Below are 12,909 nucleotides of genomic sequence, written 5' to 3'. Positions count from 1 at the left end.
AAATGCTTTTTTAAATTCCGTTTTTGCCGTGGACCTCTCTATAGAGACAACCATAATAATTTGGTCATGGAACATGGTCAGATTCTAATAACTTTTGAAAATGTATCAACACACCTGTAAACGTAATCAAAATGAATATAAACTTATGTATGACAAGTGTAATAGCCTTTAGTGAATATTTTGAACAAAACATTTTGGTATCAAAATGATTAGCAATTAAGCTAGGTATGTATAAATAAATACAAATTAAACCTGTTAACTACCACAAAAACCGCATCTATCGCAAAATATATTATATGAGAATAGTGTACTGGAAAAAGAATGACAAAATAAAAAAATATATAAAAATCTTGGACATCAATCACATGTAGTACTTTTAGTAATTGAGAAAGTATTTTAATCAAACCAACCATTAATATGAATGATACCTACACAATGCAATTTTTCTGCAAAATATTAGATTAGTATCATCACCATTATTAAGAATGATTTTACTAACTGTATTTTTTGCCAGTTTAGAAAAAAAATAAATTACATTAACAAGTGCCAGTATGAGTATAGTATTATAAGTATTTTTTATTCACCATATAGAAATATACATAGGTGTTAAATATAACAAATTTCAATTTCAAACAATAAAAAATATTATTTTACAGTATGTTCTACATTTTTAAATGGACCATGTGTTGATATTTTTAAAAACAATCATCCAAAATAAAAAATAAATTGAGAAAAAAACTTCCAAGTCATAGTGCAAATAAAGTTTCTAAGACTAATAGTTATGTTAGCAAGACACAAATCATATCATTGAATCTCAATATTTTTATTATTTTTTAAATGTTTTCAATGATATTATCAAAAACTAACTTAAAAATTTAGTAAACTTAATTGTGTAAAAAAAAATTAAATTTTATGCCATTTCAATGGAATTTTTATACTTATAATAACTGAAAACAGATGCTACATTTAAATATATTGATTTTATACAGATAAACTAAGGATGATATAGAACTCTTGGAACATACTGTAAAATATTAACAATGAAAAATAGAAATTTTTGATTAATTTTACTTGATTGTATTATTTTGTTTTTTATCAAGGTATTTAAATCACATACATTAAACATTAAGAAAATTATTAAAATAATTGTGTTAAATGATTGCACTGATATAAAATGAATGTCCTAAATTAAATTTTATCAAGTGAGTAAATATTGAAAAATGTACATATATAATTAAGTTTTTAATTAACAAACAAAACATAAAAATGTATGAATGTTAGTTTTTTTCAACTATTTAATTAAAAATATGCACTTTTCACTGTGATTGTGCAGATAAGAAGGGCATACTTTGTGCACTCTTATCATGTGTATTTTAAGTTGATACCTTCGGAAAAACCGTTTCGCACATATAGTACAAGGAAATCTTGGTTGTACACCACACTCAAATATGTGTCGACGAAGATTTATTTTTCGATGTTGACCTTTGTAAAACCTGCCACAGTTCATTGGACAGTATGCAGGATCATTTGTAGCAGCTTCTTCTACACAGCGTAGTAGTATATTTTGATCTAAAAACATGCACTGTGACAATAGGTAAAGTATCTACAGCTTAATTACAATAGGTACCAATAAAATATCATATATAATATTGGTATTTCTTTTTAAGCAAAGCAACTATTTTAAACGTGATAGGTGATTACTGATTAATCAAGTTTTAATAAGTAGGTATAAAAATAAGAATGGAAAGCCATATTATAAATGTTATATATTTGTACACAAATTACCTATATTTGTAATGACATGTCTCAGAAAATTTAATATTTAAATAAAACCCATTGATACTAACACATATTAACAATGTTATAAAAATATCAAATACTCAAAATCATGTCCAATGATAATAATTATAACTACTGTTTTTTAATATAATTCCTTTGAAAGTGTAAAATATGAATAGATTTAATTTATTTATTAACTGCTGTCAAAAGTCAATGAGTGAACATCAACATACATATAATAATATAATACTATATGTTTATATGTAATCAAAATATGAAAAAACTGAAAAAAAAAAACAAACAAACAAATTATTAATTATTTTTCATTATGTAAAACATTTTGTATAAGTGTATAGTTTTTAATTTGATTTTATTCAAATACATCCATCAATAGTTCTAAATCTGATAAAAAGACATCTTATAAATAAGTATTAAAAAGTTTACACAGTTCAACATTAAGATAATTTGAATATAATATACACATGACATTATAATTTATAATATATATGTTTATGTGTATTACTGGTAACTAATTAAAAAAAATGAAATGAGTTTGATTAAATTAAGCTACCATATCTCTTATCTGAAGAAATAAAAAGGTAACTATAACAAAATCAAATATTCTAAAATTATTTAACATCAAAACAATAATTTTATACCATATACTGTTACTTGTGTTGAGCTTAAATTCTAAACTATTATGAGTACCTATAGTTGTTAACTGGAATTCAATATTTGTTCCTAAAAAAATACTAGAATAATAATACACAACTTAAATTAACAAACAGTGTTAATTTACACTTTTTGAGGTTTAATTTAAATATATATTTGAACAAAAAAAATAAAATAAAATAAAACAAAACATTAATGTAAACAGTAAATCAAAACTAATTAAAATTAATTGGTAAACATATTATAACATATTACATACGTATTGTATATATGGCACTATATTATAAGTTAACAATGTTTATTGTGTGATTAAAGTCAATAACTATTATGACATAGCATTGTGATTAGTACCTAAAATTATTTTATGAACAACTAACATATGCATTTTTAAATTTGCTTTCAATGAGAAGCTTTTTGGGCAGGCAAGGCATTTGAACTGTGGTGCTACTCCACACTCATATTTCAAGTGCTTCTGCAAATTGTATTTACGCCACATACCCTTGTAACACCGTCCACAGTTTTTCGGGCAATACACAGGATTTTCATTAGCATACATATCATTCTTTTTTAACATAAAATCTGAAAATAAAAGTAAGTATACTTCAATAAACTAATATGTTCAAATACAGTCAACAAATATAAACCCAAAATAATATAAATCAAGCTGGTTTTAATATTGTTAATTTTTTCAATCATAAATAAAAAATGGCAACATTTCATTTTTAATTATTTATTGCTTGGCCAAAACTAAAGCCACATTAATAACATTAATTTTATTTTGGTTTATATAATGCAAAATACAACAAAAAGTTAATTTCATAATAATAATTTAAAAACATTTAATATTTTTATCAAAAATGTTTATAATATAATCATAACCATCTAATACATATAACTATTATACTATATTATTATTATTATTATCATGTTTATTTTAATAATCAATATCAAAACAGAAGTCTTTCTCTAATGTTTGGAATTAAGTATATATTGAATATGAAAAAATTATTGATCAAATTAAAATTCTAGTAATATTAATCAGTATTTCCAGTAAAAGGATGATAAAAAAAAAACTGTTATTAATAAAAAGTTTTTATCAATGTTCAATATTTATATTTTCAATTTTGGAATTTACATCACATTATTATACATGTTATAAATAATATATCAGTATAAAATGATTAATATAAGATAAGTCTGGAACATACTTATTTTTGTGACTAACAATATTAATATACATAGTTACATTATAATAGGAAACTAAACATACAACAAATAAATATTATTTAAATTTTAAGAATTATAAATAACTTTATGAACAGTTCCCAAATGATATGTCAAACTGCGTACACTATTGAATTTTTTCATACACATTAGACAAGTTACAGTTTTTCCACATTCTTTCAGCAAGTGTAATTTAAGATTACCTTTTCGATTTGTTCCTCCAAATTTTCGACCACAATTTTTCGGACAAACTGAAGGGTTGTTTTTTACAATTTGATCCAATTTAGTCAGCCAAAACATAGTATCTGTATAAATAGAAAAATAAATTAGTTAATTTAATATTTAAGTCTAAATATAGTTCATTATTTGATAATTTGTTCATATTATATCATGTTTTCTCATTTTGCAATAAGGTTTACAGTACTAATTATTAATTATTAATTATGCGGAATAAACAATTATTAAATATTTAAAAAAAATATAATGTGAAGGTGAGCGACATTTATATTTTCACTGAAATTGAATGATTTTTAATTTGTTCATATTTAATTACCATTCAATAAGTATTTATTAATATTATTATTATTATTATTATCATTGTATTATATAAAACATTTTTATATTATAATATTCCTATTATATTTATTTGATAACAAATTATAAAAATAAAATATGTAGAATTCTGATGGGCATGGCTTGACATTAAACAACAATTAAATGTATTATTATTATCTTGATTTTGTGTTAGTATTTAAATGATTCATAAAAATAAAATAAAATAATTAAAATTAATGACTAAATAAATGCATTTATTTTCACAAATTACACAAACGTGTTCATTTGAAAAAAATATGAATGTATAAACAAGTTCCTTTCTTAAGCACTGAACTGAAACGTGAATAAATTAAATTGTATAGTGGACATCCAGAACACTTATACTAAGCCATAACAATGTATTTACTGTACAAATTATCAACAATATTGATATAATTAGATTTTAATTAGGTTACACCTATAGCTTGTCTTAATTATTAAGTACAAAAATATAGTTATAGAACTTACCATAACAATATCAATAACAATAACAAACTGAACAATATTAGTATTTATGTTACAGTGATTATCGGGATAAACATTTTTATTTAATATTAAAGCCAATAAAAACAATTTTAACCTTAGATAATCATTACACAAAAATAAAAACAACAATTATTATGTAACTAATAGATCCTAACAGTAATATACATTTAAAGTTTTTCTTGTTTTCTGTCATAACTTTTCATCTAAATTATAATTATGGGAAGTAGAATTTAATATATTAATTTGTATAAAACTAACCTTGTTTTAGTACCTTAAATTTAGTAAAATTGTTTGTCATCTATTCAAAACATTAATATAAAAATCTTTTAATTCTTATAAATTAACATTACTGAAACAATATTTTTGATTATAGTTGAAAAGTAATCACACAAAACAAACAATTTTAATAAAAGAAAAGAAAATGGATAGTTTATTTTAAAAACAAATGTAATACCTTATGAGCAGTATGCCAAAACTAACGATTATCAAAAAGCTATTAGTGTTTATTCGATGAATTATTTATTATTTATTAGATAGTTTTAAAGTTATTGTTTATAATTTATGTATAGAATTAATTAGTCAAAAACTAAGTGGGTAAGTCTTAAATGATTAGTAAGACCGCGTTTATGGGCAAATTTTTTAAAACATATTGAACATTCAAAGTTGTTTGCGTCAAGACATGTCATGATATGTTCTACATACAGATTTTCAGCATTTGGACCTAAAATTATATTTTTACAATTTTTGCAACGATAACAATTTTCTGTTTTAGTTTCAGTTACAGAGCATTTCACTGATTCTTGATTATTTGGTTCTGGTACTTGAGGAATAGTAGATGGTGATAAAACCGGAACTGTATCTAGACTTGGTTTAGTTGTAATTCTTAATTCTAACAAAAAAAAAAAAAAAAAATCATTGGTATGGAATAAATAAATATTATAACAAACATATACTGTTAATAATTAACTATAGCCATAAAGCACTGTTAAATATAAATTAGTAAATATTATACTATACAAATTATTAAAAACATATAATATATACAATTAACATAGGTAAATATAAACTTTAGAATGTTATGAATTCTGTACCTTTTTTATGTATAATGATCAAATTATTAATTAATTCAGGAAAATATAATAGTATAATTTTGAGGACAAATGTATTAATTTTTTTGTAGTAATACATTTTCAACCCAATAGGCGTCCAAACTAGGCCTTCGTGCCTACTCCCATAGACATAGCGCCATACGAAAAAAAAAACCCAAACATAAATATATTGTTTTTTTTTTATATCATAGTAAATTATTGTTATATATTTTTCAAACACATCAAACAATAAATAAACAATATAAATTAAATATACCTGTAAAATAAAATATTATTAAAAAAATACAGAAGCATTTCTAATCAACATACATTTACACAGTTTAAGTTTTCACAAAATTAAATATGTAATACAATAATTAGGAGTGGTTAAAATGAATATAATTGTGCACAGTAATCATATGTTTTTTAAGATTATACTTTTGGGCACAAGTCTTATTACAAAAACTACATTTGAACTGTGGTTCAACACCACATTCATATGTTACATGTCGATTCATTGAATCTTTTCGTGTGTATCGTCGACCACAGTTTTTCGGACATCGATACATAAGTGGCAATTTAGTAGACTCATCAGTACCTGATAGCAACAAAAGAGAAAATGACACAAATTTAATTGAAATGTCATTCAACTGTATTTCGGTAATATAAAGTGTGAGCAATTAAAAAATTAATAATTCAATAGAAAATATCATGACCAATCATAAAACAATCAAGCAGATAATATTAATAAATAATTTTATCACTACAATTAAGAATAATATACTCTAGAAACACAAATATCAGGCAGTTCATTAATCATCTAAAAATCTAAATGGAAAAGAAAAAACAAGTAACAACCAATTATTAGTTATTATACTGTATAATATTGTTTGATTTTTATACATTATTATAGCATCTATTTTTTTTCCAAAATAAATTATGATTCTAGATTACTTGTAAAGAGTATTGATGTATTTTTTGAATTATACCTAACATATTCTTTTTTATGAATTTAAACAAAGAATAATAAGTATATTATCATACAAAATATAATATTAAATTAGTATGTATGAATAATGTTTAAGATCTAGAAAATATTTTTGGAGAACAAATATCACATCTTCAAGTCGAATTTTAAATGGCTGAGATTTGTATTGCTGAACAATATTAACTAGAACAGCAAACTCCCATGTAAAGTAATACATTTTATTCCTGTAAAAAAAAACATCAAAAAATATATGAGTAAATAAAATCATAAATCATAGCTTGCAATTTTTGTAAAAAAACCTGATTATTTCATATTATTTTATTTCCAGACATAACAATAGAAGTTAATTAGGTACCTTATTTAATGTTAATATAATTATAACATATAAATATAATATGTATAAAAAATAACAATTTTCAAATTTTAATCATTATTTATTGAATTTTGAAATTAATCTATAAGAATTTTTTGTTTTCTTGACATACATATATAAAATATTTCGAAAAATTCAAACATAATTATAACATTGTTTATATTAAAGAAACATACATAAAAATTGTCTACAGCTTTTATAATTTTTTTAGATTAAATCATTGTTTAACAATTAAAAAGTACAAGGAGTAAAAAAATTACCAGTTCAATTATATAGAATAAATATAAACGGAAAAAAAATATAATAATATGATATAATTAATAAATTCGTTTTATCAGTCTTAATATAATATTATTAATATAATTAATCAATAGTGTTTGTACACTATTAAGACATCACGTTAATATCTTTTGTACATAATTTGATGTGTATCGTGTATGGCTATCACCTATCACCTATCATTAAGTCTAATATACAACAAGAATAAACAAGTTCCGTGATACGCAACTTTGATGACACTAACAGATTGAAATGTACCGAGTTATCTATAAGTTTGTAAGTTCACATTTAAATTTAATTTACAAATTACGTATTAATGTAGAATCGTTATTTGAAATTTATAGACATATTATAATAAAAATTACTAATTTCTAGAGTCCAAAATAACAGGTGCTCTACATAACTTATATATTGTGGACATTTGCACATTGATTATTAATTTAAATTTAACAAAATATTTCACAATGTATATATCGTATTGTCACTAACACCCTAAATAAATAATTTTGATTAATATATTCAAAAATATTCGTACAAATAATATAAATTATTAACAAACCAAAAAAGCGGGTTAAATATGTTATCTAATAATAAATTACAGCACCTAACCTAGATAACTATGTGACATATTGTTTCCGTAAAAAAACATACACAAAAAATCTTAATATTAAACATAAAATGAGGTAATAACTAATAAGAAATGATTATATGTAAATTAATTACTTTTCACTGACAATAAAAGTGGAACACCTCATTTAAATGAGACGTCTAATATAATACGATTAATTTAACCTATTGGCAATTAATATAGTAGAAAAATATTTCAAAAAAAGTTTACAAAAGTTTTGTATAATAATAAAAAAATTAAATTAATAGATGAATATATAGTTTATTCATAATTAGTTCTAATATATATTTTAAACACAGAATTAAATCTTTGATTATAATAAGCTTGTGGTATTAGTAGATAACGTCTGAAATTCATAAAGAAATTATAGCTCCACATCGAATCATTTTAATTTTTGAATATATAAGAAATACAATATTGAAAAAATTGATCGAATAATATCATTATTATTATTATTTTTACCAGTTGTTTATGACAGTTAACTTTAATTTTAAAAATAATCGCAGGTAAACGATTAACGCGATGAAAATCTGTATGTTAGATCTAATGTCAAAATAGATACAATGAACACAGATTTGCAGTATACTGTCCCGACACAAATTCTATATAGGAGCACAGTAATATTATTGTGATCGGTTGTCGGTGATATGAATATTGGCAGGGGCGCCGTGACTGGTGGATGGCGATAGGTGGGAGAGGGAGAGGGCTGTGTCGGGATCATCGATCAGTTCTTTATGCATTTGAATCATATGCTTCTTCATGCTGAAGTTGTACACAAACTTGCGCCGACACACGTAACACTCGTACTTGGGATCGACACCGCATTCGTACCCTATGTGACGCTTCATGTGTTCCAAACGCTTGTAGCTGCGGCCGCACTTATTCGGGCACATGATTCGCTGTTTGGCTACCATGGCGGCGGCGGCTCTCCGCAACAAGTGTTCTTCGTAAGTGTAATCGTTGTTCGAATGATTCAGCGACAACAAACCTACGCATGGATGTGACCGAGAACAGAAACAAAACAAAATACAATTTGAGAATCTCGGAACAAAAGTAATATTTAAACAAGGCTTACAATAAAACTTGAAAGTTAAGTAGCACACTAGCAAATACACATAAATACACTACACCTATGTAATTATGCGTTATCGTTGTAATACATGCAGTGATTGTTATCGTGGAGGATAAATCTTTCCAATCGTTTCAGCTTTTGTCTTAACCCAAATCAATTGAATAATAATTTAATAATATACCATTGATTACAAATACTATAATATAACATAGTATTAATAATCAATGATTATGCTAAAAATGTAGGTAGGTTTATCATTCAAATAATCACTGTATAACACATGGGCATTTAGTATTTACTTATAATGGGAAAAATTACTGAAAAATCGCCAAAATTAGCACTACTTAAATACATTTTGTAGAGCGAGTAAGAAGGTATGTTATTTTTTCATACCTATCCTTTTTTCTTATAAAATATTGAGAATTGCCGAGAATGTCAACAGAGGGCTGCACATAGTATATAGATTGCAGTATTACATATGTAGTGAGGGTCATTGACCCCGCGATTTTAAAATTATAATCAAGGCCCCGCAGTTCTTAAATGATATTTTGAACTGTTCAGAGATTAGTTAGTTTGGATAATATGTAATGTGACTGTTATTTATTTTGCTCGGTGCCCCGCAAATCCTAGCGCCGTTCCTGGTGAGGGTGTGTGGACATAACAACTTCAACGTATAATAAGCCTACAGTTATGCATGTTCAATACTTAAATTAAGCCGTAAAACTAAAAATACTGAAGGTAAAGCACAATGCGAAAGGTATAAGAAGTTATTATTAAGATAAGTGTCGTAAGGTACAATACTTCAATAATAATAGTTATATAAGTATAAGGCTAAGCATATAACTATGATAATTTAAGCACAAGAAGATTTTTTTTCGAAAAACTTCCGATCAAACACTACAGCAGAGATATGCGTTAAGTAATAATATAATGCCAACAAGGGTTCATTTTTTGTCTACTTAATAAGGTAAATGGGTGAATGATACCCAAATTACTATCAAACAAATTAACAATAAATACAAAAAACATAGCAACTATATTTTAATCGATCACTGATCAGTCTATATTAAATTATAAAAAAAATATAAAAACAACGTCTTTAAAACAGTTAGCAACAAATAATGTGTTTGCTAATCATAAAATAGAGTATATATATATATAATAGGTACTCGTAATTAGGAGCGATAGAAGATCGACATAGTTGGGCACATTTAACATTTAACGTTTAACGGCCAAGGGAATCAACGATAACGTGATGTTTGAACAAGATATGTTTTTTCATGTCACTCAGGAACCTAAACATCTTGTCACAAAATGAACACTTTAATCTCGGAGGTACACCGCACTCATATCGAAGGTGTTGGTTGACTCCTTTTTTATATTTGTACAACCGGCCGCATCCGTTCGAGCACTTGAATCGGGACACTGTAATTATAAAACATATGAATATACGATTAATCAAAAAGTTAGCATGGCAAATTTTCGGGGGTAAAAACTATCTGCAGGACCACTATAAGTATATACTGTAGTCGACTCGACCATATGACCCATAGCCAATATGACTTAAACAGTCCCAGATAGGGCTGTTTTTTTTTTTCAGTACACTTATTTTGATGTTAAAAGTAAGAATACATCGAGATGAAATAAAGTTTTAGAATTTAATGAACTAATACAAACGAATAAAGTATTTTTTATTTTTATTTCTTATTTATACTACACATTCATTAGATATTAACGACATGACTAGCAAGCTAGGCACCTTTCATTAGACGTAAAATAATAATTGTTGGTGAAATTCTGTTAAATATTATCTGTCTACTCAATCGGAGATCATGTGGTGGATGTTAGCAATGTGAAACTTCATAGCGCTACGCAATTTGAACGTTTTGCCACACACCGAACATTTAAATTTCGGAGTCACGCCACACTCGTAACGCATGTGCTGTATAAGTCCTTGCTTGTATTTATACGACCGGCCACATCCATTAAAACATACAAACCGAGACACTGCAATCATAAAGGGGAAACACGGATAAGCGGTTATTAATTATTAATTATTATAGATCATGATGTAATACAGTTAATCAAAACTTTCTGGCCACTACAAGTATACACTGTGATCGAGTTATGTGGCTTCGACAGCTATTGATAGAGGTGACAAATCATATGTGATTCATGCGTGCAGTTATTGTGATAGTATAAGTAAGGATATAATATAAAGGCGCATTCACAGCTACGTCGTGTGTCGTGTTGTGCGACGATATAGTAACTACATTTACAAATGGTTATTACATGATACCAAAAAAGTAGTGTCCAATCACAATTCTAATAGATACCTATACCCGAACCCGACACATGAAATCGTCGTGAATCTGGCTTAAGGTAAAATCATTTGTAAGTATTTAGTAAACTAATATACATCTATTAGGTAATTTGTATTTATACATTTTAATTTTACTGCAAATTAAACAAAAATGACTTATATTTCATACAATACCCAAACTGTTTTAATCGAAGTATTTGTTAAGCATACAATAATAATTATTGTTAGTTCAATTAAATTTCACTGAAATGGTCTACTCAGTTAATGAGTAAATGGTGAACGACAACAACATGGGACTTTAAGCTGCTACGCTGTTTGAAGGTTTTGCCACACACCGAACACTTAAACTTCGGAGCTACGCCACACTCGTAACGCAGGTGGTACACTACTCCTTGCTTGTACTTGTACGACCGGCCACATCCGTTCGAGCACATAAAACGGGACACTGCAATCATAAACAGTAACAAAGACATACGATTATTAATATGAATCACGACGTCATATACGGTTATTATTTTTAATATTATTACAAGGATATCATTGGTAAAAACTTTCTGCAGTGCCACTACAAGTTTACACTTTCATCGATTTAAGTGGCTTAATCAGCAGGATTAGTATGAGTCTCGAATCCTTTTTTTATTCATGCGTGCACTTATTTTGATTGTGTGTAGGTAAGAATAAATTAAAGTGAAATGAAATATTAATATTTATTAAATTAATACACATATAGAAGGTAAATTTTTTTTGCCTGCACATTAATTCAATATTAATACTAAGCCAAGACTTGTAGGATTGGTAAATTAGGTACCTATAGGTATTTCTTACTGAGCGTAAAATAATGATTTTCAACTCAAATATATTCCACTGAAATGGTCTACTCGTTAAATGAATACGTGGTGTATGATAGAAATGTGGATCTTGAGGTTTCTACGCTACTTGAACATTTTTTGGCTCACCAAACACTTGAATATCGGAAGCGTACTGCACTCATAGCGCAGGTGTTGGAATGTTGTATAACTCCCTTTTTGTACTTGTACGATCGACCGCATTCGTTCGAGCATTCAAACCGAAACATTGTGAACATAAACGACAATATTACGGACAAGCAATTACCTACTATTAATCATGACGCCATACGAAATACCCAGGCACGTATACCGTGGTTTGTTAGTTACCATATTGATATACGGTTATTACTTATGGTGTATAATTGCTTAACTGTACCTATTATAATTTACAACATATTATACCATGTAAATTGTAGACAGTACCATCATTGATAAACACTCTGAGATACTCTACAAGTACCTACCCAGTAGGTTAGGTAACAGTATCAAAAGTATAGTCATCAGTTTATAGGTAAGAGGTGACATCGATTGTTAGGATTTAGTAAAATTTGGTTA

At 26.2% G+C, this 12,909-nt stretch overlaps 2 protein-coding genes across 3 annotated transcripts; both read right to left on the bottom strand.

The window, feature by feature from the left end:
* Positions 1–2,551: 2,551 nt before the first annotated feature.
* Positions 2,552–3,980, bottom strand: LOC149055325 (uncharacterized). Its single transcript, XM_089228873.1, has 2 exons — positions 3,879–3,980; positions 2,552–3,030 (listed from the first exon to the last, which is right to left on the bottom strand). The coding sequence occupies exons 1-2, from the start codon at positions 3,973–3,975 to the stop codon at positions 2,777–2,779; spliced, it is 351 nt and encodes a 116-aa protein (XP_089084999.1). The 5' UTR covers positions 3,976–3,980; the 3' UTR covers positions 2,552–2,776.
* Positions 3,981–7,346: 3,366 nt separating this feature from the next.
* On the bottom strand, positions 7,347–11,951 carry LOC149055324 (uncharacterized). Of its 2 annotated transcripts, none has more exons than XM_089229918.1 (4): positions 11,681–11,951; positions 10,943–11,190; positions 10,353–10,608; positions 7,347–9,099 (listed from the first exon to the last, which is right to left on the bottom strand). In XM_089229918.1, the coding sequence occupies exons 3-4, from the start codon at positions 10,399–10,401 to the stop codon at positions 8,735–8,737; spliced, it is 414 nt and encodes a 137-aa protein (XP_089086044.1). In that variant the 5' UTR covers positions 10,402–10,608; positions 10,943–11,190; positions 11,681–11,951; the 3' UTR covers positions 7,347–8,734. The 2 variants fall into 2 exon arrangements, with proteins under 2 accessions (XP_089086044.1, XP_089086045.1); XM_089229919.1 differs by having other exon boundaries at positions 11,842–11,948.
* Positions 11,952–12,909: the final 958 nt, after the last annotated feature.

This window comes from Diuraphis noxia, unplaced genomic scaffold (genome assembly GCF_037042655.1).
Source record: "Diuraphis noxia isolate RWA-SAM2 unplaced genomic scaffold, SU_Dnox_SAM2 contig0005, whole genome shotgun sequence".
NCBI classification, from domain to species: Eukaryota; Metazoa; Arthropoda; class Insecta; order Hemiptera; family Aphididae; genus Diuraphis; species Diuraphis noxia.
Note: the sequence above shows the minus strand (reverse complement) of the source record. Positions and strands in the feature narration are given on the sequence as shown.